Source organism: Symphodus melops, assembly GCF_947650265.1.
Source record: "Symphodus melops genome assembly, chromosome: 13".
Classification (NCBI taxonomy): domain Eukaryota; kingdom Metazoa; phylum Chordata; class Actinopteri; order Labriformes; family Labridae; genus Symphodus; species Symphodus melops.
In genome coordinates this window covers 2,436,209-2,460,515 of record NC_136703.1, presented here as the reverse complement: position 1 = coordinate 2,460,515, position 24,307 = coordinate 2,436,209, and the positions used below count along the sequence as shown (strand labels likewise).

General features: G+C 42.9%; 1 protein-coding gene across 1 annotated transcript in view; it reads left to right on the top strand.

The window, feature by feature from the left end:
• LOC306833641 (plexin-A1-like) overlaps positions 1–24,307 on the top strand; it is a 258,108-nt gene that overhangs the window by 188,944 nt on the left and 44,857 nt on the right. The window contains 6 exon segments of the mRNA XM_079359035.1: positions 1,783–1,879; positions 6,356–6,579; positions 15,124–15,275; positions 16,679–16,799; positions 17,427–17,563; positions 20,575–20,742. Coding sequence (XP_079215161.1) covers positions 1,783–1,879; positions 6,356–6,579; positions 15,124–15,275; positions 16,679–16,799; positions 17,427–17,563; positions 20,575–20,742 — 899 coding nt within the window.

Here is a 24,307-nt window from a genome sequence, read left to right as displayed (position 1 = left end):
TGTAAATAAGTTTGTTTCAGTTTTAACTTTTAAAAAAAAACTTTTAATTTTTTTTCAAAGCAAAATTTCCTTTTTGCTTGTGTAGCTATTTTTGTAACTCCAGCTACTCATTAGATTCAATTAGCTATTTGAGTACCACTCTATCAAGAGTTCAGACATGCTCTCCTTTAAGAGAAGCGAGACACAGTTTCACACATATTTGCGACACCTGTGGCCTAGCGGTTAGTGCGAAGGCTGTCGTCTTGTCGATCTGTAGTTCAGACCTTCTCATCCGGGGGGGGTAAATGTATTCACCTGTTTTTTTTAAAGGGGCTTGTTTCTGATTGGAACAGCTACAAACATGCACCAGCCTGCTGCTTCACAACATGTTGTTGGATTTATCAGCACTGTTTTCTTGTGCTTGACGTGTGCACATTATTTTGTATTAAATCACATTCAAAATTGTAGTTGAACCTCAGTCGTCTTCTATGCACTGCTGATAAATGAGACCCGTTCTAGCAACATGAAATATATTGGGAGGATGAGGCAAAGACAAGTCAAAGACCTGGAACAGCTTCCTGATGTAACATTCTTCTGGTTGTCTGTTGACTTTGACATCCTTACAATAACTTCTGTGTTATTTTTATGCTTTGACTTCGTTCATGCAGAACCCTGAAGTTACCCCTCTTCTGTTATCAGCTGACAGCCGGCTCCATTTAAACATGACTTCCTGCTCACTCATCCTTGCTGCAACAATGCTGCTTACAATCCGCTGCTCCTGGAAGCTCCACCCCATCCTGCTCCTTCTATCTCAACCTTTGGTTCACGCCCTTATATACAGGGGGGGTCAGCTTATGTTTACATCACGTTCCCCTGGTCAAAGTCTTAGCATGCTGCTCGGCTAACCAAGGGAACGTCTTAAGAGTGGACTGCATGGTTCTGACTGAAGTAGGATTTTCACAATAAAAGAAGAAGCAGAAGATATTCTTATGATTTTGGGCATTTTGTGTATTTTGTTTCGTCTGTGTTTCGGGAACAGGAAGTTCACAGCTTTTGATTTGGACCTTCAGGACAAAATCAACAAGTAACAGATTTCTGTTCACAGTGTGATATATTCAATCTTTGAGGCATGTCTGTAAATCAGAAAAGAGAAGGAAAAAGAATCACTAGTGTGCGTGTGTGTGTGTGTGTGTGTGTGTGTGTGTGCGTGTGCGTCTCAGGCCCCATTGGCCACATGGGATGGTCGAGCTCCGTCTATCAAATCCAGTGTGTCAGGGAGCAAATTGGAAATGCCAATTTCACTTTACACTGCTCCGTATCTTATCTCTGCCTCACCCTCATCCCACCACTTAGCTCATGCCTAAATGAATAAGGTCCTCGCACACATCTACCACTGTCTGATTTCAGCTTGCCTTCACCTCTCTGACCACCTCCCCTCCTCCTCGATCTCCTCCTGTTCATCCTTTCCTCGATTTCCCTCTCGTCACCTGTCCTGTCCTCTCTCCCTTCCCGTCTTGCCTCATCTCCTCTCCTTCCCTTTCCATTCTTGTCTCCATTCTTCCATGGCCATTCAGCTGGAACCCATCTGTTATTTCTCTGTGTATTTATGAAATATGTCTGTTTTGGTAAATATGGATTTATGCGTGTGTGAATGCTCGGGCTGTATCGCCGTCTGCAGCGAACAAGCCCGGGCGAATCACTATGCAAATTAAACAATATCGCATGCAATATCCCAAATTTGCATCGACTCCATTATAAATCCACTTTTTCTTACACGCTCTTTTTTGTGTGTGCATGTTTCAGTACGACTACGAGGGCAGTGACATCAGCGACCTGCCAGTCGACCTCTCCGTGGTGTGGAATGGAAACTTCGTCATCGACAACCCGTTTGACATTCAAGGTAGAACATTTTCTTTTCTTTGTGTCGCGTTCTCTTTTCCTGGCTCTCATTTTGGTCGGGCATTGTTGCTTGTCACACATTTCTGAATCAGTCCTGCTTGTTTATCAGCCTGTAATGATTTTTTTTCTTCTGTGAACACCGTGTGCAGCTTTTCCCCTTCATAAGAAACGTGTAATTTTTTTTTGACAGTCATCAGTGAGAGAAGGTGAAAGTGTACAATCCATTTAGAAAAAAAAAAAAAAGCAAGTCCTGTCTGAGGTATGAAAAGAGGGAGTGATTGATGGACAGTGATGATAACAAACAAACATCCAACACAGAAATTAATAGGGATGGATGCTAGAGAGGAGGATAAACAAATGGCTAAACTATGACAGGTTTGATAAATGCAGCATGTAATGGCGAGGGGAGGGGGGAGGGGGGGGGGATAAAGGGATTGATAAAGAAAAACAGAAACTGACATAGAGGGACGCCATTTATTATTTTTAATCCCTTTGTGTGCATGAAGTGGAAAACAATTACCCATTCTAAATTCTTTATCAAGTGTAATACATTGGGTGGCGGAGGCTAATGATTTTAGACGTCCCATTACACAAGATAATAAAAGTCTTGCTCTCAAGTGTGTCACGCAGTCTTTTCCTCCACATTTGCATGTTCAGAGTCAGATTAACTAACCCTTCCTACTCCTCTCCCCTCCAGCTTTTTACATCCCGTTCACTATCCCTTCTTTACACGCCCCACGTGCACATTTTTGTCTCCCTTCCTTTGTGTTCCGTCTGACCTCATTTTGATAGATGTCACACACGCGTTTCGTTTTGCAGATTGCTTGAAAATGAGTTGCTTTTCGGTCGTGACCTGATTAGTCCGCTTGTGTTATTTTGTTTAAAATATGCTCCTGTCGTTTTTTTTGTTTTTTTTGTGTCCTTCGTGCAAAAAGCTGCAGCGTAACAAACTCGTGCAGGTTTTTTTCTTGAGCTCTCCCCCGTACCCCGAACAGACGCGCCCGCTGATTCATACTAACATGACCGGACACACACAACTATTCCAGACAGACCATGTACTGTATGTCAGCATGCAGAAAAACGTTCTACACTGTCTGCTTCTATCTGAGGGCTCACCAGCGCTTGCTTACCATCAGTAATAATACCGACTGACCGCAGCTACGGGCCCCAGTGCATTGCACTGATTTGGTGTTTACAACCTTTAGATTAAAGTGTCTCCAACCTCAGGACAAGGAGGTTCAGGCCCTTGTTACCTGCACTCACCTGAGATGATGTGAGTCGGAGTGATCACGCCTGCTGAGGGTTTTCAGGGTGGGGCGCCACAATGGGTACTAAAGGCAGGGGGGAAAGGGAGGCAGCAACATCAGAGGGGTCATCAGGTAGGCATCCTTACCCGACAGGCCCACAACACCTGTGCCGCCCTCTGCTTTACCAACCTACCGTATACTCACCTTGATGCTACGGCTGCTGCTGTGAGGCCCGTGGAGTGCTTCTCCTCTTGAGCCAGGGGGAGAGGCTGTTTGATATTAAATATGAAGCTGCTCAGTGTTGATATTCTGAAAATAAACGCTGCTCAGAACGAGTTTAAAAAAGACGGAGAGTTTAAGGACAACTTGCTGCCCCCTCTTTAAATCTGTCATATTAAGGAATATATAAAAATATGTAAACAGGACATTTTCATCCAGCTAACTCTGGAAGGGGCCTCAGGGATCCGTGCCACAGTCGGCCCGTTGCATGTCACAGCAGTAGCTTTTCTCCCTGAGAGTTTGTAAATGTAAAATCCAATAATCTTACAGCTCTGAGTGTGTGTGGACTTCACAAGTATATTCCCCTGCAGTCGTTGGGCTACTCGCATGTGCAGGTTGCACAGAATGTATGCAGGAAGCTTCAATGAACGAGTCGGATGCTCATCCCAATAAGCCAAAGATATAACCATGGACGGGTATGGATGAGTAATTGGTATGAATCACAAACAGTATCACAGATAAAGTTATTGTCCTAAAGCTTCGCACAAAACCTGATGGGATTACGAGCCCAATGCAACGCTTAGCTGTGAAACCTGCATTATTAAACCGTCCTCACTCACACAAATCTCATAAAGACCTTCTCCTCCTTTTCTCCACCTTTTTTCTCTCTCCATCCTCTATTAATCCCCCCCCCCCCCCCCGCGCTTCATCCTTGTCCTTTTCTCCCGGATTCGGAGCCGTATTATCCGTCTGAGGCAGAGCCGCTCGGCCCTGGCCCGGCTCTGCCCCGGTGTAAAGAGGAGATGTTAATGTTAATTAAATCATTCATTTGGTTCAGATTAATTAGCGTCGTGCTACTTTTAAGCTGAGCCGTGGCTAATCAGATTAGGCCGAGCGGACGGCCGAGGCGGGCAGATGGATGAGAGAGAAGCTGGCTTTGAAGTCCAGCCGCCGTCTGTCTGCAGAGGAGGAGGAGGAGGAGGAGATTCCTCCAAGCTCTGTTACTTTTTCTCTCCGCTGTTTTTCCCATTTAGCTCGTTTCCAAGCTGTTTAACTGCTGTGACGGCAAACAAACCTGCCTGCAGGTAAAGACACTGTAGCACCAGTGACAGACGATTATGATAGAGATAAACACACGACAAACAGAAACAAAACGAAAATTAAAAAAAATAAAAATTCTTTACGCACACAGACTCTCTGTTCTGCAGGATCTCTTCTTTTCCTCCCCGTCATTTTATCCCCACCTCTCTCACTCCGTCTGGCTCTCTTCTCTAATTCCGTTGTCCTCTCGGGGCCTCGCCATCTTTAAATTCACAACAACTCTTGTTGCTGTTTTGTTAACAAGCGCAGCTAAAATGTAAACCCCTCCCCTCTCCCTTTCATCTCCCTCCTCTCGCTCCTCTCAGGTTTTTGAGGTTTGATTATTTATTTATCCATGTTTTAATTCATTTTTTTACTTTTAATGACTTTTTCCACTCCGCAGAGTTTGGGGAATGTTTCTTTTTTTTTTTGCACAACCAATTATCAATCCCCTCTCGGCGTTCGAAGACATTACCTGTCGAATTAATTTCTGTAATATCCCCGTAGGATGATCTTTTTTTTTCTTTCTTTTTTTTATTCTTCCATTGACAGAGTTGTTTTCTCATCCTCACAGCCTTCAAACGGTAATTTCCACAAACTAAAGGTTCAGGTTGTTAGTCGGGTGATTAACATTCATGGAAGCTGATCCTGTGTTCTCTCTTAAACAGATTTACTTCACGTCATACTTCTTGTAAATGCGGCTGTCTTTCAAATAAACAACAAATAAAACTGTGTGTGTCTCTAGTGATAAAATAAAATGTAACGTTTTCTCATTGAACTAAAGCTAAATGCAGTTTGTTGTATAACATTTTATGAAGGGCTGCATAGGCTAGCACCGTCGACTCACAGTGAGGAGGTTGCTGGTTTGAATCCCCGTCTGACAGGAGCCTCTCTGTGTGGAGTTTATGTTCTCCTCGTGCATGTGTGGTTTCTAAAATGCTCATATAGGTGTAAATGTGAATATGGCTGTTTGTCTGTCAGCTTTGTGATTGACCGGGGCCAGAAAAGCATCATTTTAAGTTTGAGGGTTTTTTTTATATCTAAACACAATCAAAGCACATGGGAGCAAATCTATAGCAAGTAGGAGCAGAGCTGCAACGTGTCTCCAAACGTAAAAAAAAAGAAACATAAAAGAGTCTCAAAGACTCAAAGAGGACAAAGAGAGAGAGCGAGAGAGAGAGAGAGAGTTACTAAGTCTGCTCTTCCATTATGCATGTTACTCTTTTAAATTGTTGTTGCTATGTGACACAACAAAAGTTTGCAACTTGAAAGCTTAAATAATAAAAAAAAAGGATGTTGCAATACAGCTGGATGCTAATGGCTGCACAAAGAATAGCTGCAAGACTTTATCCATTTTTTTTTATCACCACACGTGCAAATGTTCCAGCAAAGCAAACGGCCCCTGACATTTTGCAGTGAGGGCTGTGAGGCGACGACTTGGGCTTAGTACCACCTACGATAATAATGACTTAATAAAACAGCAAGCAGAATGAGGAGAGGTTCAGGCGGACATTTACCCATTGCCAGCACTGCAAAAATAAATGTGTGGAGGTGTCTGGTGTGCTTGCGTGAAGTGTACAAAGACTGGCCTATAAAATAATGATATGAGAACACTTTGGAGAGAAAGGGATTTTGACTTTCTCTCTTGATAAAGTTGATGCTCTTGATGCTAACCATAAAACTTTTAGCTGGATGTGGCGTGTCTGATATGTATTTAAAGTATGTTCGCTTCTTTAGTTAGCATCTCTGTACCAAACCTTCATTATTTTTTATATTAAGTCCAGACATTGGTGCTGCTATCTGTGTTTTTTATTGGATTCTTCGGAGCCATATTGTGATTTGGGCCTTCATAGCAGCCCAGGAGCAGCAGATTTCTTTCTGAAATAACTCCACTCAGACTGATCCTGTCGTTCTCCCTTTTTGTCCACCAGCTCACCTGTACAAGTGCAGAGCGCTGCGGGACAGCTGCGGTATGTGCCTGAAGGCAGACCCCAGGTTCGAATGTGGTTGGTGCGTCCAGGACAGGAAGTGCTCCCTCAGGCAGGAGTGTACAGGCGGAGGAAACTCTCACCTCCCTCTGCAGCTGGCTGAAGGCGGAGGGTGGATGCACGCCACCTCTGGAAACAGCCGCTGCACCCATCCGAAAATCACCAAGGTAAGAAGTGTGTGTGTGTGCGTCTTTGTATGGTTGCATTACCAGGATTTTGGTATATCATACAATGTGTGGAAAGCAGCCTGTGAGATGCACTGATGTACACAATCACACATTTTTGGTCAGAAAAAATAATCCTCTCTGACTTCTTTTCCAAGGTCATGAAAACAATCCAAAACTCAGCCACTCAGCAATTAAATCAAAACGTAACTTTTTTTTATGTACTCGGAATGTTAAAAAACAAATAGATGTTTCTATATGAGTAAATCTCAGGGCCGGCTGTGGCTCAGTTAGTAGAGTCTGTGTGTCTCTAATGGAAGGTTGAGGGTTTGATCCCCAGCTCCTGGCGTAGTGCTATGTAATGTGTGAGTTTTAATGAAAATAAATGGAAAAACTATCTTACACTTTACTTCTGCATTCATCTTTATAGTTATAACAAAGCACTAACCATTTAAAAAAAAAAGCAGAATAAATCTGATCGCTAGCTTAAGCGCCATTTGACTCATCAGAAACATTTACACTTAATCTCCAGGCCGTTAGGCAATAAATAGAGCCGACACTGAGGGAGGATTATTGCTTGTTGATTAACTAATTGTTCGTATTTATCGCGATAAATTCAGGTGAATGTCCAATGTTCCCTACAGTAAGGAAATGACAATCAAGCAATGATTCAACTCTTCAATCAAAACTAATCTTCATGTCACGATTATAAAATCCACTACAAAGACAAAGTGGCTGAGCTTCTTTGAGCGCCTCCTCATGAGCTCGTCAGCTTGTGAGGAGTGTAATGTCACCTGCAGAGATCCAAGCCTGCTGAACCTTGATGGGCCGTTGCGTCAGCTCTCTTTTCTTAAGGCCCCCGTGGTCACGACAGCACTACGTGTCCTGAACTCAGAACGAAAGCTGTTCTATTTTAATGTGCTCCCATGTTGGGACCTTGCGACTGCCCTTGGCACAGAAATGGTATTATTACTCTGTGTTACATCAATCTGGTACTCAGGAGACTGAGGCACGTAGAGGTTTGTTTGGTTTTGATCCTATTTTAAACTGTCTATTGAGGTATGCTGGTCTTTTACGTGTCACTGTCTCACTGAGTATCGATGCTTCAAAGGCTGTTTGGGTCAAAATCTAGAATTGGTCATATAGATTTGAGGTTCATTCATTCCAGCTTTTCCTTCTCTTGGTTTTGTTTTTGGATCTTTACTTCCAGTGGGTGAAGTTAAGGAGAGTGTCCACACTTGTTATTAAAGAAGGAATACAAGATATCTACTGAGTGAAATGATGACGCTCTCCTCCTGTGTGATCATGAAGGAAACCTGCTGTGTTGAAGCTTCTCTGACAACAATGCAGCAGCCAGTATGTCCTCCTTCTAACTTTAGATTCTGCTCCTGAATGCTCTGGATTTGATTGGACCAGAGAAGGTAGGCGGGGCTTTGAAGGCCGTTTTGGACGCCCCTGGGTTTGCCAGATATGAGAGCAGTTATCAGGTGAACAGGTGTTGCAGCGATGGAAGCGGGCAGTGGAACTGCTTCAGATAGAAGTGATTGTACCCGAGCTAAAAAGCCTCTGCATGTTTCTAATAAGCTCCAGCAGCAGAAAGCTGCTCAAACTAGGATCAATGTTGGAGATGAAACATGGAGAGAGGTTAGAACGCAGAAAGCTTTACAGACCCATGCAGAGCTGGCTAAACACTGAAGCTACAGTGTCCACTACATGCAGAGCTGGCTAAACACTGAAGCTACAGTGTCCACCACATGCAGAGCTGGCTAAACACTGAAGCTACAGTGTCCACCACATGGTGACTTGCACACACATTGACTCCAGGAGGGGGAGAAACTGCTCGTTTACAGATTTACCACTGAATGGAAATTGAAGCCAAAGGCTAATTTAAAAAAGAAAACAAAAAAAAAACTCTTTACATCAGATTGAATAATAATGTTTCTTTCCTATGATTCAGAGTTGCGTCTTGAGTCAGCATTTGTCAGCTTGTTTTTATCTTTTCTCATTATTTAAATAGCATTGAGTCTCACTAAAGCCTCGGGACTTAAACAAATTCATCAAATAACGCCACTAGTTTTCTTGCAAATGTCTATTTTGACCAAGGATGAAGCAACAATAAAAGAATGAACAATCTTCCAGTGTTCTCTCAGTACAGTGCGGGTTTCTTCTTTGTCACTCGAGGGTCCTGCATTTGTTTCTGACACTATTGTTGGATCTGAGTTGTAGGACTTGGTGAGATTCTGATCCTTTATCTCTCTTGGCTTCTGTTGCCAAACACATAACACACAGTAATGCCTTTAAATCTTTGAGTGGACGGTTAATCGTTGTGATGACGAGAAATTGTAAACACAATTGTGATTGAAGGAAAGGCAACGCGAGGAAACGTTTTCCACACATTCTCCACGTGTCTCCTTGTTGTTGTTCGTGAGAGTTTTGTCTCTTTTTATCTGACGTCCCCGAATCTGCTGACAAATTCGACAGTTGTTTTGCACTCCTGCTGCACCTCAATGCTCGGTGTGTTAAAGAGAGGCTCTTTGGCACATATCCGCCATCAAAATGCATCTCCATTTATAGACAAATGTGTACCTGTTTATCCGTGATCCTGGGTGTGTGTGGGTTTGTGCGAAGACAAGGACAGAAGAAGGACAAAGGAGTATTCGATTGTTTTTATGGTGGAGTTGTAAAAGTGTAGAAAGAATGAGGGTAATAAATGCTGCGAGGAAAGCATGAAGTGAAAGTCGCGTAATCAATGGCAGATTTCATCCTTATCATAATTTATTGATCTTTCTGTGGTTTAAGACTCTAATTATGTCCTTTAAGGCAGTATTCTGATGGTTCTCCTTGTTCTGTTGGAGCGCCGAAGAAGAATTCCCGAGCTTGTTTCTGACCACATAAACAAATTCCCCAGTTTTCAACAGCTGCTGGACTTCCATGGTTCATGTGGTAATGGTTTCAGCTCAGACCACAGCAAGATTACTATGTTACAGAACACACACACACACACACACACACACATACGCATATACACAGGGTGTGTGTGTGTGTGTAGGTTGGATGACAGACCACCAGAAAACCACTGCTATAATATTGACGATTTGAAGTGGCTTCCATGCTCGGGACTGCAATATAAACTCTGAACCACCACAGAGTTCCACCACAGAACTCCACTTCCAGTTGATTCTTCATTGGTTGTTTTTGTTTATGAGGAAAGGCCAAACACAGGAAGAATAATTCTGTCATAGATAAAAAAAATTATTCATTTGATTTTAGTGCTCGTTTAAAACTGTTCCACATAGACTACATTACAATGATGCACAACATCGTCCCTGTAACGGATCGTGCAAGAGGAGCGACCCAAATGCAGAAAACAGAGGTATACATGATGCAGCTGTATGATTTTTAAAACATACTGTAGACTGACAACTTTGTGAGACAAGTAAGGGTCAGACACAGACAATAAGGATCAAACGGTCAAACAGAACAAAGGCGAGAAATCAAACGGAGAACAGCAACTTCAACAACCTGCCAGGGAATAATTGGAACTGGGTTTTATATGAAGTCAAAGGCTTCGAAAGGCTGACGAAAGAGGGAAAAAAAACATTTGGGAGTTGGTTGGAGGAAGCCCAGGTGAAGAGAATGAAGTCATTCGAGGTAATGTAGGTGTTGCAATATCTGGATAAAAGGTACAAAAAGACTAAAGGTTGATGGTGGAGTCATGGCGAGAGGATCCATGTGCCGAGCGTGGCTTCTCTGCAATGGTTTTTGTCCGTCACACATCTAATACCCGACCCCACTGGTTTGATTTCTGAAGCGTAGGCACAGCAGCGCATAGCCAAGAGAAAGCTGGACTGATGCGTTCACAAGAATCACACGAAGTGGCGCTGCTTACAGACTGACTGTGACGTGTACAGTGGAAACACTAGCGTTGACTAGAGAGGGCCTGATCAGGTCTATAGTGCATAGCACAAACAAATCCTGTGGAAACTGCCAGTAAGTGGGGTAAGACCGCAGGAAGAAGACAATATCGCCAACTATGTGTCTCGTGTCATGGACTTGGTGAAGGGAACTCTTCCTTTGCATTTTCCAATTTTGCACAAATTCATCCTAAATTTTAGCTTCGATTCCCTTCAAGAGAGACTTAACTTCCTGAGGTAACCACACGACTTGATAATGAAATCATAACACAACTGACATTCCTTGTGAATATGATATTTGCTGCTCAGCTCCAGGGTCTTGTGCTTAGTGGTTAGTATCTGGCAGAGATTGTGTCGTACGTGCATGCATCCTTGTTTCAATGGAGTCTAAGATCAGTTTGGCTGCTTGCAAAGCATAACATTATCTATTATCCTTGCAGTTATATCCTCAGGCCCAACCATTGTGGTTGTGTTGTATCAGATCACTTTCCTTCCAAAATTGCCAGAGGTGTGTCTTAAGCTTCAGGGCGTCTGTAGTTTGCATTCTCCAAAGAGTGGTGGTTCCGTTAAAGCGACACTCCTGTGGTAAATCACTGCAACACCAGTCTCATTTCCACACTGTGGTGTCCGCCTGCATGCCCACCAGCTCAGTGAGCACAGGCTTATTTGCTCTTTGGTGCGATATTTCATTACTTCCAAGAAGTGGTGATGGAAATCTTTAGGATCACAGAAATGAGAAAGTGGTCAATAACCATCGCATTTTTTTGGGAGGGGTGAACGCCATGAAATGTTAGTGATCTGTCTGCTTCCTCTGAACCACTATGATCGTGTTTCCGATACCAGAGATCTTTTTGCATCACATTAGAGCTTACTTTAAAGTCTTGTTATTTCATGAAGTATGTTAAGCATCTGGGTTTGATTGGCAGCCCTTCGTACACTCGGTTAACCAAGCTGCACCCAGAAATGTCATTTTGCTGTCATTGCCCCCCCCCCCCCTTCAAATGTTCTTGAGGTATGCTTGGGTTTCCTGTTTCAGATTGAGTTCCATCATGATAATACTGCTGAAAGCATGAGCTGATATCCTGCACAGATGTATCTCAGCCACCAAAACTTCAACTATGCCATTACAAATACGTACAGTAAATTGTCTTAAAGCTACCACAGGCACCAGGGCTACTTTAGCAGCTTAGCAGCAAATTCAGTGATTGTTGTACATGTTTCTAATCATTCAATGTTGACCAAACGTTCATATTTCATAGAGGACAGGAAACTCACTTGTTGAATTTGTAATGGCTGTTGTGTTATAAAGTCAGGGACACATCCAAACTGACTTAGTGGCCTAAATTGTGCACTGATTCATGCAGGGGTGGCATGAAGTTGACACACACACACACACACACACACACACACACACACACACACACACACACACACACACACACATACACACACACACACACACACATAAATGTTTGAATATAATTTATCTCCCTCTCCATTTCCACAAATCAGGACATTAAATACAAACCATTACAGTATCGTTAAGATGTTACCAACAAATAGAAGAAATGTGTCCAAAATCACAACTTTTTAAAGTGCAATCAAAAGAAAATGCAAATTAAGCTAGCAGCTGGTTTCAACAGAGCAGAAACTGTTCATTTAAACTTCGAAGCTTGAGCCAAAGACGACTGGACTGGTTCAAGATCTTCAACCAGTCCTGCTGCCTTTGGATCAAGCTTCGAAATTACCATGACCCTGATGACTGAGAACCTACACAGACCGTTGATTTCTACACAAATCAGTGTGAAAGGCAATGGGCTTAGACAGTCGCAATCTGTGCTTCAACTCGCCTCTCTTTCCAATGAATTTACACACAGACTTTGGAAAACATTGCCAGTGAAAAGTACCGTTTCATACATGATGGTTTGATCCAGTGAATTCTTTGCACATTGAAGTAGTTTCCAAAATTGCTTATAGGCTCATAACATAAGATACAGTTTATGTTGGATTCGCACAAGAAACACATTTTCCACTGCAGGGTTTGTGTGTTTACGTTGTTATATGTTGTACCCATAGTCTCCATTGGACCCCTTTACGATGCCCCCCTCAGTTAATGGTGGTAATCCCCCTTAAAAAGTATTTTTCTTTCTCTTTCTGTTGCCTCTCTGTCTGTGGCTCTGCCACTGTTTATATCCCAGTGCTTGGTAGCTGGCTGATATTGTGTTTTGTGGTATCGTAGCTTCATTCTTCCAAAACCATCCGAGGCCCCATTTCCACACCCCGACATCTGTTGTCCATAACGTCCCCTAGAGCTTGATGGCTACTCGCTCCGCTCAGTGTTTACCAGCTATTGTGTTTGTAGAACCAAAGTGCTGAGGCTCTGCTGGCGCCTGAGGTTCCAATGTGAGTCTGCCTCCAAATAGTAGGCTACATTATCCGCGGCCAGACTGCTCTTACTCTGTGTTCCTCCATCTCTTAGTCCATTATTTTATTGTTGAATCAAATGTGCAAGTTTTCAGACTCCATCACAAAACTTTATACTTTCACACGGATATTATATCACACAACTTTTTATTCTGCCTTCAGATGTAGTTGCGAAAATGATGTGTTTATTGTGGGTACGTGCTGCCAAAGGTGTGTTTTTACTAAATGCCAAGATGTTGCTTGTTCACTCTGTACCTGACTCAGAAATGTGTCAATGGAATCACATTTGGTTGTTGTTTGTAGAAGCTTCAAAAGCCGTTTCTTTGTTTTTAGTCCAGGACGTGGACAGGACTCTGAAGAGTCATGACGCCGGCTGCTCTGCTGGACAGCTGGACAGTTCAACATTTCCAATTGATTACTACTTCGTGGTTGTTTTAATGATTACTGGTCCTGCCGAAGAGCCTCAGATACCACCTATATTCTATGGTTTAGTTTGATATTTTTGATGGTTTTAAGATCAGTTTGTTTTGGAGAAAACGAATACCTCAGCTTTCAGTAAAAACCTTTTCACCATTGGACTTTGAATCGGTCCCAAGCTAAAGACGATCTTAGTACCTACCAGCAGGCAGGAGGCAGCTCAGCACATTGTGTCCACTGGAAATTGACAAGATTACAAATACATTTTATTTCTTTTACTGAAAACTGCTCCTTTTTCTTCCCGGGCTGAAGAAAGGACAGAGAGGAGACCTCTTTAGATCATGAAGCTTCATGAACATCAAAGGACAGATGGACAGTAAAGGGTCACCAGTAAACCCAGTTTGTAAAAGTTACGGCCTGCTCTGCTCTTTCTGGCAGCTCTCTGTGTGCAATGAAAATACTACAAATCAAAGCTCACCAAACTCCCAGCTCACAGCTATAAACGTTGATGTCTGATGTTGTGTTTTTCTATAAATATGACTCGGAGTTATCAAAGTCTAAACTATTCCTATTATACTTCATTTAAAATCACCTGAGTCTGAGACAGAATTTAATCTAATTATATTCAGTTTTGGAATAAATCTTCATTTTTATTATGTTCCAATTTCGGGAAAGGGGACGTCAATAGCCTAATGGTTTGTGAGCCTGACCCATGGACGGAGGCCATATAGTCCTCCAAGCAGACGTCTCGGGATCAAATGTGACCTTTGACCTGAATCTTCCAAAAATATGAACTTTTGTAATGGTCATTTTGGTTTTCCTCTTTCCCTTTTAATTGCATATCTGACTAAATTAATTAGCCGTGTATGGCATGGGAAGAGTTGTGAAAGTAAGGCGCTCCACAGCATCCACTCTGCAAAGGCTGGTAACCATAGCAACCTCACTCATAAAGATCAGTATTTCTCCTTATTCACCACTCTTCTGAACAGTTTGTCTCGAGGTTCTTTATTTGTTTCCGTCGATGGTATTATTCCAAGACGATGCCTTCATACTGCTGCTGCTGCCTGAGTGTGCATTTCCAGGCGGCGCTGTCTGCTCAGCCAAGCGCTGCAGGAGAGCAGGGCAGTGGACATATTACACATAATTACCTCGTGATGCTTGTTAAGGATTAGGTGTGTGTGTGTGTGTGTGTGTGTGTGTGTGTGTGTGTGTGAGTGTTTGTGACAGCCACCGTCCATCAGTCACCATATTTGTTTTGTCACAGCACACCTGTCCCCGTTACGCGCCATAATCTGGCTAGATAAATCACATTATGGTCCGACGGCGCGGCTGAGCGTTAACACCGCCGCAGCCCCGCCGACGAAGCCAAGCCAGCGTAATAAGTTTCAATTAGACGAAGCTGGTTTGGTTCTGTGTGTCAGCGCAAGCTGTTGTTTTCACCCTCTTTATCTCGTTTTCATTGTTTTTCAAAGCCAAGAGGGAGATTTTTCTTCATTAAAACTTAAATCAACTGATATGGCCAATTCTGAACAGTGTGTGTGTGTGCATGTGTGGGTTTGTGAGTTCAGTGTTTTTAGATGCATGTTTTCGTTGGGTTTTATTTGCTTAGTCATTTTTTGGAGACTGTTTTGAAATTTAAACTCGTTAAAAAGGTAAAACAAATGAAAATGTGAATGTTTATGTTTCCTCAATATGCCTGTGTAAAAGAGAGGAGAAAATGTAACATCCTTTCCTCTCCTGTTTCTCTGTCTTCTCCTTCTCTGTCCCTTCTTGCATGCTTTTCCTGGTCCAGTTGTTCCCTGAGACGGGACCTCGCCAAGGTGGAACCAGGGTGACCATCCTGGGGGAAAACCTCGGTCTGCAGTTCAGAGACATCCAGATGGGTGTCAAGCTGGGCAGGGTGCCCTGCGTGCCCATCGAGGAGGAGTATGTGAGTGCAGAGAGGTAAGACAAGGACCAGAGGACACCCAAAAAACCAGATCCGTGCGCATGGCAAAAAAAGAAAAACGTGAATGATGAAGGACACAAGTACAGAAACACAGATGAATTTGTTTGCATACACACATGGGCCGACCACACACACACACACACACACACACACTCCAAAGGCAGATCCAATCCTGACAAATCAAACATCAGTGTAGGTGCTCATACAGCCTCATGCAGCGGCTGAAGATGTAGAGACAACAGGTTTTTTCTTGTGTGTTTAAATTCCATCTGCTGTTCCCCTCCATTACTCCCTACATATGCTGTTTCCTTTATTTTCCCCATCCCTCCATCCTGACATTTACTCCTCTGCAGGGTCCTCCACGGCTGAGGAATTGAGTTCACGCAGATCAAACAATCTCTCTGCAGTGCTCTTAGTTGGGAAATGATGCATGTTGAGATGGAGGGCATCGCTATTCAAATATTACACACACATCACTTATTTTACATATCTTTCCTGATCTCGCCTGCACCACCTCCGCCATGTCTTTGTTTAATATTTTCACCCGTCATTACAGACGCCCCTGTTTTCTGTCGGCTCTCCTGTAACACACATTCGGCTCTTTTCTGACAGATGTGTTGGTGCAGTGTGTTATGCAAATGTTTCTGACTTTCTTCCATGTTTGATTCATCTTGTTGGGTGTTCAACACATTTTACACAGACTGCAGCTGAGAACGAAAAACCTTCAATCAGGCAGACACAACTTAGCATGCTAGCATGTTACTTTATATGTTGAATTTTTGCATTTCAGTTTACTACTTGTGCCAGCACGCTTTTATATTCTAAAATATGTTAACCAGCTCTTGTGTCTTGAGATAACATTTCATACGAAACAGTGCTTTGCTAATGAGGTAGACTGATCAAATTATATTATATTGTTCCAATGTTTGTTTCAAAAAACCAAAGTCACTTCATATTTTCAGCCAGATTTGAGGCTGAATTTGAATTTTTTTTGAGGTTCTTTACTTGTTAAAATTTGGGATGCACATATTTTACATCGTATCATATTTGCTGTAAAATATGCTAATTTTATCGTTTGGTTGTAAATGTGGTCTCTTTTAAAGCCCACAGACCCAAACAGGTGATCAGTGTGCCGCAAGCGGAGGAACTATATATACCCCAATGTTGTGCTAGCTAAATTACATTAAGAGTAAAAGTCCCTCTCTGCATCGGCCTCTCCTTAAAGGAGTCAAGATGTCTCCTACAGTATGGCTGATATTCTTATCATTGACATCATTCAACCCTGTATCAAAAAATGTACTATCCCTGTAAACATTACACATTGTTTTGTTTTTTTAAAAAAAGGAACAAATCACCTGATCCTGACCTTACATGCTTTTCTATTTCTCTGTTCTAACAGAATAGTGTGCCTGCTGAACGACGCCACCACCTCCCGTGTCCAAGAAGCTCAGGTGGAGGTGTGTGTGAGGGACTGTGTCAACGACTACCAAGCCCTGTCGCCAAGGCCGTTCACCTTCGTGGTAAGGAACATGCAAAGGGCCAGTAATGAAACACTTCGATAAAACATATCCAGAACCTGAGAACTTTCACTTTTAGGGTACTACAGATTTAGGACGGTCTAGTTGACGGCAGATTTGTCACTATGTGATAGAATTTCTCGTGTTTTGGGTCAAGAAAAGCAAAAATCAGCATGCTTAAAGCAGAGTTCAGTGTTTAGAGCCCCAGTTTAAAGGTTGGTGCTCACACCACATGTGCAGAAGCTGTAGTCCTCCGGTTCGATTCATGCCTGTGACTCGCTTCCCCGCATGTCATTGCCCACCCTCTCTCTCTCTCTCTCTCTCTAACTCTGTCCTATCTCTGAATCGATCCGTAGAAAGCTCATAAAGAAACCTTTAAATGAATTATCTTGTTGTCTCATATGAGGGTTGCTCAGTGTAAATATCTGCGTTTGTTCCACATGAATGATGTTGTGTCATGATTCAATTGATTTATTTCAAGTGGATGATGTCAAATATGTGCTTTCTGTCATTTTTACATTTCCTGTTTCAAATTAAATTCCTATTTCCTTGATGTGCTCTTCATGTTTGTCTCTTCTGTCACCCCATTTTTATTACCTGTTGTTGTTGTTGTTTTTTTCTCCTCTCCAGACTCCATTCTTTACCCGGATCATGCCATCTCAGGGACCGATTTCTGGCGGCACGAGGGTCACCATCGAGGGAAGCTACCTCAACGCAGGCAGCTACGTGTCTGTCAGCATCGGACCGCAGCCGTGCTACTTTAAAAAGTAAGTTAAAAAAAAAAAAAAAGCTCCTTTTATGTGCTGGAATTAAATTATAAATCTTCCTGAAGGGAAATTGGACCATCACGGCGGAGGAGAGTAGGATTTAGATAAGAGTGGGACCAATAACAGTACTTGGAACGGTAACACAAATTCATAATTATGTCTGGAGGTAGTGGAGATGATACATGACGATAAAGGAAATATGTGCATAAATAAACATTCTCCATTAGGAGATTTGTGTCGAGCTAAAGCTGCACATGTAATCAGCGTGTCAGGTTTGGATGCTTTATATCGCGTTGCTTGCAGACACAACAGTGTATCTTTGTTTGCGCGCTCGTGTACAACGTATAAAAATGTCAAACGCCTCTCTTGGATTAGCCTCTCGTGGCTAATCGCCGTTGAAGCCTCTGTATGCTAGCTCTGACAGCAGTCAGCTCGGTGCTGCAGCCTCGTCACAATAATCCAACAGATTCCTCTTCATCACCTCGACTCCGTCTTTATCTGTCACCTCCCCGCCGTGTGCCTGCGTTTGTGGCGTCTTGCGAGGGTTGCCGGGGCGTGTGTTCTTTGTGAACGAGGTTGCTATGGTTACCGGCCATGGGCCTTTGGAGAGTGGATGTTGTAGATTCTCTCTCTCTCTCTCTCTCTCTCTCACTCCCTCCATCTCTGTTCAAGAACCATGGTATACAGAGGCAAAATACAATGTGCAACTCTATATTGAAGTACACACACACACACACACACACACACACACACACACACACACACACACACACACACACTCTTCTGCTGTGAAGTCATGGCCCAGAAAAGCAGCCACCACTCAACTGTGCTAAATACATATTAGATAATGTAGCTGCTGGGGACTGCACTCAAGACTGCGATTGAAAATGTTATTTTGCCTTTGAGACATGCAGGCCTGGACAAACACACACACACACACACACACACACACACACACACATACACAAATTCTTTACATTCCTCCCCCAGTGTTTGTGACTGGTGCCGTTGATCCTTGTCATTGCAGCAATCATAGAAGGTAGAAACTTCATGAAACATGACTTCAGTGCTCCGCTTTTGTTTCCACTCGATTCTCTTCCTCCGTATCTCAAGTTGAGTTTAGTGAAGGAAGCCTGAATGATGTGCTCCGAGTTAAACTCGACTGAATAAGGCTCTGTGTCCACTATAAGGTCGTTTTTGTGCTTTCAGCGCACATTTTTAATACAAAACAAGCTATCCAGACACACGCTCAACCTCATGCAATGTCACTCCTCCTTCACCGACCAACCGACATTAAGAAGCGGAGGGACGTCTGATGCCAGTTTTGTCAACAACAACGGCGAAGGAGAAAGTAATCAGACTCCTTTACTGTGAGCAGATGCAACACAGAACATGATGTGAGGCTTAGTGCAGCAGAAATGGAAGAGAATTAAAATAAATCAAAAGAAGACACAGATCAGTGAAATCAGTGGTGCGCTGATGTGAAGGGCTCTGGCATTAATGCATAAATGAATCAGTGGATAGGTCAATATGTTGTAATTACACTGAAGGTACTTCATATCAAATTCCTCATTTTCTTCAGGATTCAAAAGCAACACATGGATTTGCTTCTCAACTAGATACCATGATAACACCACCGGCACGCTCCCACCTACACTGATACAAAACCTCCTGTCCCCGCCCCCCCTGCAGGACTCACCACTGGTCCCAAAAATCCCTAAAAAGTCCAACACCCATGATCAAACTCTAGTGCCACAGAGGTCTACAGTGTCATCATTATTAGTAATATTAGGTTTAACATGTTATTAATCATGACATTGCAGTCCAAAAACATAGAGCTTCAACTGTGACCGGCCAACTGTAAATCCTGCGTGGGCTCATCTTTCACCACTGATGTGACTGGCTTGCAGGGCCGGAGCGTGCTGGTCACAAGTGCGATAATTGAATCAAATCAGTGTTAACGATGTAGTTTTAAGAGAATGAGACTAATAAACCCTCCAGGCTGGATGCTGCTAATTACTTGCACAATGAGCAAGTCGTTTAATATGTCAATACTTGAGCTTGAACATTGGTATTTAGAGGAATGTTCTGGCACCAGAAAGTAATCATTGTCTCTTTATTATTTTAATTCTGTTTTCAAAGCGATCACCCGGCTCGACAGCTTCATTGTGAGAGACTGCTGAGGGCTTCCTTCTGTTCTCTCCGTCTGAAGTGTGCTTTTTGGATTTTTCCACAATTATTACTCTTCTCTTTTATTCTCTGCAATCCTGTGTGTATTTGTGTCCCAGAGATTAATAGCTCTTTATGTGGTATTGTTCAGTGAGATGTATTTTAAGAACCTATGACCACTGATAATGTTTTAATAGATAGGTTTAAAAGGAATCCAGCTGGGAAGGTGGTTTGTCAGTGTGCCTTACTGCCAATTTCCACATACTTTGTGCACGTCGTGGTCCGTCAACGCTGCGCAATACAGCACTGTTAGCTCCCACGAGAGTCAAAGGTCGGCCTATTTTCAACAGATTAAGCTGCAAGCACGTGTCAAGTCGAACAGAGCAGATCGTTCAAGAAGGGACAAAAGAAGACACGGCAGCGTGCAGAGCATCCGGTCAATTTAAAAAAAAAAAAAAAAAAAAGAGACAATATACAAACTCATGATCGAATTTTCAATCACTTCATCAACGTTACGTCAAACCAGACACCAAAGGAACAACAAATCAAACAAATCATCCTCAGAAAGGAAAGGCAGCATGTTGTTAGTGTGTCGTTCTCTTTGTTGCTGCAATCATGTGAACTCTTGTTTACAGCTGCTCATGTCTCCAGTCCTGCTCCAGAAAAAGACTCAATGAGGCTACAGAAATGTAGCATGCACAGTCTATGTGGTGTTAAGCCTTAAGGCCTTTCCTAACTGATTAAACTGTTGTTGCACATGTTAATTATGTAACTTTTACCAATACATGTAGGTTTTTCTTTAAAAGCCTCTTCATGAACTTTTCTCATGTTTGTCGTCACAGGAGAAATGCTGCTGAGATAGTGTGTGTCACTCCAGCTGGGCTCGCTCCGGGGAGTTCATCAGTGTTGGTGGACATCGATGACGCTGAGCTAAGAAACCCAGAGGTGAAGTTTAACTACACTGAAGACCCCACTGTCCTGAGGATTGAGCCTGACTGGAGCATTGCAAGGTAAGCTGTCAGGTGTTATCCAAACCCGAAGACTAAATACCCCGTCTTTGGCACCAGATAGCAGATTTAGGTAAGAAGAGGATATGTGCACAGGAAGAGCCACGAAAGAGCACACATGCTGTGACCTGCTGGGAAGTTTTAATTTCAAACAGGACGCTTGTTCAGAAATGTAAGTTCCTGGAGGTAATCTTGAGTTCGGACTCTGACTCATACTTGACTGTTTGTGATGCAGCCGCACCAGCAGAGCAAATTTGAGGAAGCATTTTTGAAGCAGTCCGAGCAGATTTCTAAATGCCAGTCGAGAGCTCTGACAGCGAGATTTGGATAGAAGTAAATTGGCGATGCCTCTAGACATTTTATATCCGGCTCAAACGAGAATGCGTAAGTGGGCAAAATCATGATCAGTGGGAGTAGCAGTCTTATTATTATGCAGACCATTGATTGACTACATGTGATTAGTGATTGAAGAGGAGGCTTACACTGATCATCTGGTGCCAGTTTTCTCTGCCTGAGCTAATGAAATGAATGAAACTCAGTCTGATACTGTGATGCAGCTTGTCAAACAGAACAGAAACACACGCTGGTTTACATGATGCAGGCTCAGGTTTGTGTTGAAGGATCTATATGCAGTTTGCATCCTCAGGTGGCTTTATTCAACCTGGATTTTATTTCATTTTCAGATCTTTGATTATTTCAAAACTCTTTGCACATATTTACTTCTCTCAAACTACCCTGGTAAAAACTTAAACGCAACCATTTCTTTTCTTTTTTGTTGCTTTCCCCTGCTCCTTTAAATTTTACCTCCTTTCCTCCTGCTCCTCCCTGCCCATCTCTGTGCTTTTTCTCTTCCCTGCGGTGACTCATCATAGATGGTAGCAGGTAGATGCCGAGCTTGTTAGAGAAGAGTGTTGATGAATCCTGCCCCGCTCCTTTTGCCCAGTAGGTCTGGCCAAAAAAGCAGCTGAGGTCCAATCACTGCCCTGCACACCCACTGTGAAGGTGTTGTTGTGTTGAGTTCTACTTCAGGAAGCTCACCCAGGGGTGACCATCCCACATAAAAAAAGAAACATACACGCACGCATTCACACATGCACCCCACTGATTCCCAGAGTCCCTGATGTTTGGGCCCAGATCTCTGCTCCATCTGGCTGAGAAAACCAGAGAACACACAAACTGCACAAACAGCAGCAAGCTGTGAGTGAGTGTGTAGCTTGAAGCGAGTGGAGGCTTAAATGTAGCCAGTTTTCTTTTTCTTACTGAATCACATGTGAGCTCAGATATATAACCTCTGTTCCAAAAGACAGAATGTGTATAATCATTATTCTTGACTGATGATTTTCCATTTAGGAAGAACGTGAAGCACTTAAAAAATGAATCAATGAAGAGTGCTCATGGTGGACACTCAGTGGGAGGAGTCTGGGCATCAGCAGAGGTTAGAAAAGCTATTTTGAAGCTACGTACATTTTCAAGCAAGATGGCTTTGGGGCCTGCCACTCCTTCAGCAAGTGCTGCCAAGATGCCTTTAAGCAAGGCACTGGATACCGTAAAGAGCAACAGTGCTGATGCTCAATGGCTACCATTAGAAGTGCTTGTATGGGAAGTGGCCAGGTATATAGGTAGACATGCACCATGTATGCCTCCTTGAATCTGCATCGTCAGCCATGACTTATTATTCGTGTTTGATATTTTTAGTTTCCCTCCTGTGATTGACTGGCAGCCGGTCCAGGCCAAGGTTTACCCCCCGCCTCTCGCCTAACGACACCTGGGATCTGCTCCAACCCCCCTACCACCCCAAAAAGGATAAGTGGTTGAGATAATGGATGGATGGATACTCAGTTTCTCGTTTTTTATTCCCTCTTTGATACCTTTAAAATTTACAGGGAAGCTTTTAAGCAATCCCTGCGGAGGAGAAGAAATATTGTAAACAACGTTTGACCGTCAGTAAGAGGAGGTTAAGAGCGTTAAAAAAAAAAAAAAAAAGATTGAAGAAGCCAAACGGGGGGCGAGGCAGAACAAAGATAGAAGGTGAAGATGGCAGGACAAGATGCAAGATCAAGACAACAACAAAAACACACTAAGTGCCGAGGTTGGATTTCCCCTGCTATCCCTGAGAGTTTATCCTGATTGTCTTGTTGTCTGTTCCCTGAAGCATGTACCTGAGCTAAAGAGACTCGCTTAGACAAAGAGAGGAGCAACAGGGACAGAGGGACTCAGCACAAATATACATCAAGCTGAAGGAGGAGGAGGAGGGGGAGGGGGGGAGGCATAGGACAGGCTGTGTTAGAAGAAGTGCAGTCTGCTCATGTTCCCGTGATTCATTTCTGACAATGGTGTTAGCATCTCATTCAAAATAGGTGCATTTAAATGTATGCTCTGCTTAATTGCCCCTTTGATAATCAGCCGTCTGAATCTGTCTTATAAGGAGCGCGGTGATAAAATGCTAGGTGATTTTATTTGTTTTAATTTCAGGTATTGGAGAGGAGCCAGCAGTGTTTAAACATGAAAACATAACGCACGTTCACATTGGGCTTTGAGATAAATCTGCGTGACGACACCGATCGATAAAGGATTAAAATGTTCCTTCACTTGCTTTGGCACATCATAACAATATTTTGTATTCAGTGTCAGAATTGGGAACATGAAATATAATTCTGAGATGGATATTTTACAAAATTAATTTTACCCCGTCATGGCCGAGTTCCATGGCTCTCGACGTGAATTTGAATTTGTGTCTCTTTCACTATATTTGGCTCTGGGAGATTACAGTGCTGTGGTCAATTTAAAGGAGAACTGTGCCTGCAAAATGTTCCTGCAAAGAGAAAATGAAAGCAAACACAGAAACACTGCTACACTTAAAAGAGCGATATGTTACTCTTACACCTAGAGTTTAAATTGGGTACTGCAGCCTCGCCCCCTCCCCCTGCCTTCTGGGGCCTAATGCACCTGGTGCATCACGCCGTGGAAACAATATTTATCGTTGTTTCGACACGTTCATGGTCATGGAGTGAAGAAGAAAACTGCTGAGGTCGGCTAGAACCAGTTATATCTGAAGAAGTTTGCCTGTCCGCTTCCATTACTGCAACACATGTTGGCTTGCCGTTTGCCTGGCACACATAAGGGCGAGGGGCTGAATCAGCTGTTTGTGAGGGTGCCTTAAAACCACCTACCTACCCTGGTCAAAACAAAAACAGACCACTCAGAACCAGAATCTAAACTCAGAAGACAGACTGTGGCTGATGTGCTGATGACAGTTAAACATATGTCAATAAAGTTTTAACCATTTTATTATTAAATTCAGTCGATGTATAGATTGGATATTTAAGTCAAAGTTTTGATCCTGTCTAACACACGATGCTGTTCCAAAGGGCTACACGAGCTGCGTGAAAGAATAAAGAAACTCCTCTAGAAGAAAAGCCCGACTTTATTTCTTTTGTCCACCAACAGGACCAGCGATCGTAAATCTACCGTCATCAATCACTCACTTCATTTCCTGTTATAACTATTTGCTGGCTGTGTAAGTCTTCAAAGATTAGAGTGATGGACTCTGTTTCCATTTAAATGCCAC